General features: G+C 38.2%; 1 protein-coding gene across 1 annotated transcript; it reads right to left on the reverse strand.

Moving 5' to 3' along the window:
* Positions 1-1,662: 1,662 nt before the first annotated feature.
* LOC136506633 (uncharacterized) lies at positions 1,663-3,763 on the reverse strand. The gene is made up of 6 exons (XM_066501535.1): positions 3,707-3,763; positions 3,241-3,482; positions 2,960-3,145; positions 2,793-2,885; positions 2,602-2,706; positions 1,663-2,121 (listed from the first exon to the last, which is right to left on the reverse strand). Exons 1-6 carry the CDS (start codon positions 3,750-3,752, stop codon positions 1,663-1,665), a joined length of 1,131 nt encoding a protein of 376 aa, XP_066357632.1. The 5' UTR covers positions 3,753-3,763.
* Between the last annotated feature and the right edge of the window lie 3,262 nt (positions 3,764-7,025).

Below are 7,025 nucleotides of genomic sequence, written 5' to 3' on the forward strand. Positions count from 1 at the left end.
CCTAGAGTCTGTGGAACATCTCTTTTGGTGCTTTCGTAACTCCACAATTTTTCTCTAACAGAGTGCGTGGAGCTAAACCTATTTGGTTAACAAACATAGAGCGGAGCTGAAAAAACATGGAGTGGAGCAGTGTCAATTTCCAAACACCCCCTTAATATGAGGATAGCATCTGTACTACAACTCATGATCAAAATTTTGAGTATTGGATTCCAAATCCAAATCAGCGACGTATCCGCAATGGTGGTAAAATTGCTAGGTACTCCCTCCATCCTAGGATATAAGGCGTAACCATTTTTTATTCATGTCCCATGATATAAGGCACGCGCTCTCTAGAGGCACATATACCGATACGTGTTGTGAGAGAAAATTAAATGTGTTTCTTGGTCTTTGAATCAGAGGTGGTTACGCCTTATATCTTGAGACGGGGGGAGTATTTGATCTCTAGGAGAAATTTTATTGGTTATGAGGACGTCTTTAACAGTAAGTTGCAAATAGCTGGCTAGACAAGGTATATAAATAATAAAAAAGTAGCACTTTCATTGGCTATCGATGAGAGAGATCAAATAGCTAGCGACGACCAAATAGCTAATCTAGCACGATCTCCTAGAAATATCTCTCACATAACTCTCTCCTATAGTGTTTTTTTTTCTTCTTATTTATATGTCTCATCTATCTAGCTATTTGCAAATTGTTATTCATGGCCAATAGAAATCCTCACCACAAGGGCAAAGGGTTTTTGTGGCAAAAAATTTCATCACAAAAGCTTATTTTTTTGCCACAAACCAGCCTTTGTGGCGAATTTTTAAATCGCCACTGGTCGCCACAAATACTCGCCTCACATACTCTAGTGATGAATTTTTGTTCCCCACAAATGACCATACTCATTAGTGACAAATTGTACTGCCACTAGTAACGAGACCATTTGTGGCTCATTTGTTGTCACAAAAACATATGCATTAGTGGCAAAAAAATGATGCCACTCATAATGTTTTTAGTGGTGATAATAGTTGCCACAACTATATAGAATCTATGGCAATATAATTGTCACAATTACCATTGTAAAAGTGACAAATTTTGTGGTCACTAAAGACTACATATTAGTGATAGAAGTTTCGCCATTACTTGAGTTTGTCGCGTCGATGCTTGTTCTCACTATTAAATTATAATTGTGTCTAATTGTTTACCACAATATGTATGGGAAAAAGTGATAACTTGTTAACACAAATACTTTTCATTTGTGATGCAAACTAATCCTCACATGTAAACTACGGTGGCAAACCTTTGTCACAAAAAATTATCTTTTTGTGAGAATTGACAAGACAAAATGTATCAATAGTTTCATCACAAAAAAGCATAGCATTTGTAGGAAAATATTAGTCTGGACAAGTTTTGTCACAAGATAAGTTTCAATTGTGTGAAACACATTAGATGTTGTGACGACCAAGTTATCATTATTATCCTTGTTGTAGTGACAAAAATAGCTCAACAAATGTACATTATAGCAATATGATTATTTCAAATCTGCATCAATAATATTTATTTCAATAATTCAAATTTGGCATTCAAGCATTACATAAAACTAAGAACACTCAAACCTCAAAATAACTCTCTTGACACTACTTTAAAGTCTCACAATAATTATTCAACTAAAGTGTTTAAACTCTAAGATGCTGGAGGCTGTGAGGCACCAATGTGTGCAATTAATGCAGCCATTTGATGATCAAGTTGTTCTCTCACTAGGCGAGCAACTTCTCCACTCTGTGCTTGACACAAAGAACTCATCTCATCACGTTGGGATTGCTGCTCTTCTTGCAGTTGTGCATTTGTTTCGACCACCGTGGAAACTTGGCCTTCCAAAGCTTGTGCTCGTTGCTCAGCAGCCTTAGCACGTTGCTCAGCAGCATCTGCACGTGCTCGAGCTGCAGCTTCACACTGTTCTGAAGCCTCAATTTGCACCTGCAATCTGATTCTTTCCTCAGCCACTCGGTTTACGGCACGAATGCCAACACCACGTGAATGGTTTGGCTTTCGACCAAGAACTAGTGCGAAGTGCTCCACTATTGGCACGGGCGCAGAAGAAATCTTTTCTTGATGTATCCCAGCAGCTTCATGTAGTTTGGTCTGCAAAGCATGAAAAACAAACTAATTAAGAACCCATATACTACATAGCAGGCAAAAGCGTTCATGTAATGAATCATAGGTATGAGCACAAATTAGCTATAGGATAGTGTAACATCCAAATGTTCTCAGAGTTGCTACTGTTCAAAAAAATCTACAAACATGTTATCTAATAATTGAAAATTGCAAACAAATTAAATAATATATGAAATTTACAAACAGCTTAATAAAACAATATTGTTCATGATTAGAGATACTGCAAACTTTTCGTAGTGCCTAGACTTTTCAACTCATTAAATGAACAATACAGAGACTACATTGCAGAGATAATAACCATGAAAGAGTCATACATAATTCTACTACCATACTTTTTCATACAAAAAACACACCACTTCCACCTAATCCTAGTTCAAAAGGTAGGATAAAGATTGACAAATGTGAAACCCAAAGATGCCATCAGAAAGGGAAGTAATATGGTCATACCATTATTTCTTCACCCGTTGGAATGGACCATGTCCCATCAGCCTTTTGATATGTAGCCTTCCAAACTTGCATAGCAGTAGGCCATTCACCAGTTTCTGGGTCTCGCTGCATTAGAATAACAAAAGCATATATTCACTAATTCAGAACAATGTGTAACAGAAAAAAATCTGCCTAGTAACTATTTTCCTCACCAGATCGTAAGCGATTTGAGCAATTGATCTAGTTCCTACTTTGGACCCCATCTCTTGCTTTCCTCTATTGATAGAGTTTTGGTTGCTCCTTTTCTGGTTTACAAATTGCATAAATGTATCATTAACAATTATGCAGCACTGTAATTTAGGACATGAGTTGTATGTACCTGAAAATCATCATCCGTCCACAAATTCCTTATCAACCATTGCCAACCTTCTGGTGAGACATGTTGTGGCCTTGGCTTGTTGTTTCGGTAAGCTTGAAGTAGACGGTAACGCCGATTATTATATTGACTCTCTACTTGTCTCATGGCACAATCTTTATCTTCTTCTGAAAGCTCAGGAAACTTTTGCTGTACAGCAAAGATATATTGTAATAACCGGCCACTGAATGCAATGATAACCTATGCATGCCAAATATATTCATTTCATATGAAAAGTAGGTCACCTTTAGTTTTCTCCAAATAGATGTAGTAGTACCAGGATAAAACTTATCCATGTCCCTCCACTTCTTCACTTGGAGTGGTACAGTTCTTACAGGAACTGTTATCTCACTTTTAAATAAACTAGCATGTTCTCCACACACTTTTGCAAACTCTTTAGGGAACTTTATATCAATATGCTTTCCTTTTGCTCTTCTCTTGCGAAGTTGATTGTTAATTGTAAGTTTTCTTCCACTCTTAGCAAGGCCTAGTTAATTTATGGAAAAGAACAAGGGTAATTAAATGTAATGTTTGTACTCTATAGTGTCAAGAATCAAATTTTAGATTAGTATAACATGTTGTGACATGCTAAATGTAGCACTTGTTATTATGTCGTATAAAGAAATAAATGTAGATCAACATAACAGTACCTAGCTAAATCAGCGAAATAAACAATGGTGTAAAGAAGCAGGTTTTAGATTAGCGAAACACCTTCAGTGTTGTGTGTTGCAGCATTTATTTGATTATTTTCATCCATTGCCACATCTGAATCAAATTGATCACGTTCATTGTCAGTTCGAGAGCCACGTAAACGTAACCTGGTTGTTATTTCACCTGTAGAAACAAAAATAGGCATTTTGTAAATTTTACATAACTAAATACAACAGAAATGGCTATCTTTTATTGTACCATCAGCACACGAAGTAATGCAAGTGAACACAGTTGCAAGTAATATAACTAGGATTTTTGACATCGGCATGAACACAAACCCCATGTGTTTGTTCATAGTAGCTCTTGTTCAGATCTATGAACAAGTAATGGTGCATTTAATTAAACAAGAAGTCAAGAACTTGCATGTTCTCATGGAGATTATTAATGGAATCGCTATTAGTACTAATAAGTCGAGTTGCTGATAACTAGAAGACACATCATATGAACTTAACAAAAGATCATGTAAGTTTTCTTATACACTAGAAGCAATATAGAAACATTATATTACAAACGAGGCTGCAGAAAATTGTAGCTTTCCTAATTTCCTTTGATGCAACATGCTACAATACATCAGAATTTTTACGCAAAGAAATATTTGGTGGTGCTGAATGTATAAAACAAACCTATACCAGAGGTCAATTGGTCCCTTGGATCTTTGGATAACGCAGAGGCAAGCTCATCAAATTCTGTATCCATTTCAGCAATTGTTCGTTGAGGCACCCGTGGCGGCACCCGTGGAGCCATTTTCCCTGCGAAACAACAATGGAATTGATGGAGAAACATAGCCATCAAATTAATGGATATTTTACCAAAAGAAATAATCTGACGAAAAAAATAATTTGAGACATATACAAAGGATGGAAACAATCTGTCAAAAAATAATTTGAGAAATATAAAGTTGGACCGGGCTGGAGGCATGGGTGTCGTAGGTTGGTGTCCAGTACAAATATGGTATGGATGTGATGCATATTCATAGATCGAAATCAAGATATCAGTATGGAATTGGAGGTATCGCATCTTATTGCGGTGTAGAGATGGCGGAGGCGGCGACGATGGCAGTTGTGCAAGCCGCAGTGGTGGCGGCCGTGGCGGTGGCCGCCGCGGCGACGGTGGCCGTGGCGATGGCGGCACTGGCTACGGGCATGGCGGTCATGGTGGCGGCGGCGGCGGCCACGACGAACTGGATCAGAGGCCGAGGATTTTCCGCATCGGCATCATGGATCCGTGGGGTATCGCATCTTCTTGCCGTGGCTGTGGCGATGGCGGCACTGGCCGCGGGCACGGCGGCGGCCACGACGAACTGGATCAGAGGCCGCAACGACGGATCACGGTGGTGGATTTTCCGCATTGGCATCATGGATCCGTGGGGTGGCCGGAGGCATCTGGGCGTGCGCGATACATGGCCTTGGCTTTGACACAGGATAGGAGTAATCATTGGGGGCTAATAATGACGATGCTGGCCGGATGGAGGAAGACTTGGCAAAAAAAATACTAGTAGTAGTACGCAGTGCACCTTTGTGGTCGCCTGTTTCTCTTCGTCAGTTGGCTTTGATTCTTTGGTAGATCCGTAGATGATGGAAAGGACTCCATGTATGTATATATATACTTGATGTCCAATGCAATATGGCGCGAGTCAAAAAAAATTCACGGATTAATTGAAGGGAAAGGTGAATGGATATTTGGAGGGAACAATTTTTCACCAATTATAATTATTAAGAGGAAAAGAGTGCGCTCGGTTTGAAAAAAATGATAAACAAGGCCAATAATATTTCTACTAGAGATATAATGTGAAAAAAATATAAACAAGGTCCATAATATTTCTACCAGAAATTATAATTTTTAATACCAAATTTATTTTAATGTGTGTTTATTGGAAAAATATTTTTGTTATTTTTTAGATAGAATAAAATTCGACTTCAAATCTCTTCGAATAAGACGCATCACTTGACAATTAGTTTTCTCTAAATGGTCCTTCCATGGTATTTTCCAAAGAAAATAAGGTTATTTGAATGTCATATAACTAAATTTCAACAAATAAAAAGACATATGTGGCTAGAAATTATACATAGAGGGGTTCAGTCAAAGATATTCAATATGGGTGTGTTCGGTTAGCCAATTAAGTCTGGTTAGCTCAAGCATGGCTTCAACAATACAAGATGAACTTGTTTGGTTGCATGACCTAGCTTAGTCTGTATAAGAAATGTTACGTTTTTGTTGGTTGCTTTATCTTGTAGTGGGAGGTGAGGTGAGCGGATAAAAGGGGGTGGCTCGGGCCTAGCTTCACGAAAATGGCTGCCCACCCCGTTCCTGGCTGGCCTGACTAACAGGTGGTCGGTGGCTTCAAGAAGCCTGTCTAATGAGCCCAACAGGGCGACCAAACATGTCAAAAATTGTTAACTAGAGCTTGCATATATAAGAGTTGGGGACCAAACCAAACAAGTTGAATTGAGACTCATCTGTTTAGGTTCTTATGGTGGAACCTGGCCAGCCATGTTAGTCACGATGTAGTTGCTCCTATTTTTCTGAATTTATTCCAGTGTGGTGATTAATTTGGACGAGTGTGCGTGTATGCGTATATAACAAATATCATTAAACAAGTTAGGATTAAAGTATGAGTATATAACAAATAAAGTGTTAAACTAATAATTAAATATATAAAAATCATAAACAAATGATTATTTAGATCATAGATTAAATATTTATAAAAAATAATATAGAATATCATAGTTTTCTACTCATAATATCATGCCAAATATCAACATTCGAACCATATTAGTCTTGTTTTGGCAAACATTTTGTTTGCAAATAACTAACTCATATTTTGATGACTAATAAAGCAAATTATGGTGCTTTATTAATTATTAAATCTTTGTAAAATACAAAATCAAGTCCTTAACAAGTAAAATGGCTGCCTGCCATATTCATCGGCATTAATGTTCACCACAAAAATAGAAAGAAAAAGAAAATAGAGCGAAAACCTCCTACATTTTTGGACCCAGATCAGGTAGCCCACGAATCTGAACTCAATACTCAATGGCTACCGCTTAAACCCTAAACAGCCCCCAAACCGCTATGGCCGCCGCCCGTTGATCCATTTGCTTCTTGTCACCGATCCACTGGTGCAGAGCTGAGATGCTGATGTCCAAAACCTCTACCGTCAGGTAATACTTTTGATCAAAATACAAGTTGTCCGCACTATCATTCCTGTTTCCATCTGAAGCCTCTCCCCTTTCAAGACCGTACACGTGTTTGTTCTTGAAGCAGCCAGATGCAGGAATACAAGTTCACCACCACGAGGTGGCAGAGGAAGAGCATGGTA

Source organism: Miscanthus floridulus, chromosome 15 (genome assembly GCF_019320115.1).
Source record: "Miscanthus floridulus cultivar M001 chromosome 15, ASM1932011v1, whole genome shotgun sequence".
Taxonomy (NCBI): domain Eukaryota; kingdom Viridiplantae; phylum Streptophyta; class Magnoliopsida; order Poales; family Poaceae; genus Miscanthus; species Miscanthus floridulus.

Coding starts and splice junctions, on each gene's coding strand:
- LOC136506633 (XM_066501535.1), bottom strand. CDS start 3,752: ATGGATGAAAATAATCAAATAAATGCTGCAACACACAACACTGAAG. Junction 3,146..3,240: donor CTATTTGGAGAAAACTAAAG/GTGACCTACTTT, acceptor TTTGCTGTACAG/CAAAAGTTTCCTGAGCTTTC. Junction 2,707..2,792: donor CTCAAATCGCTTACGATCTG/GTGAGGAAAATA, acceptor ATTCTAATGCAG/CGAGACCCAGAAACTGGTGA.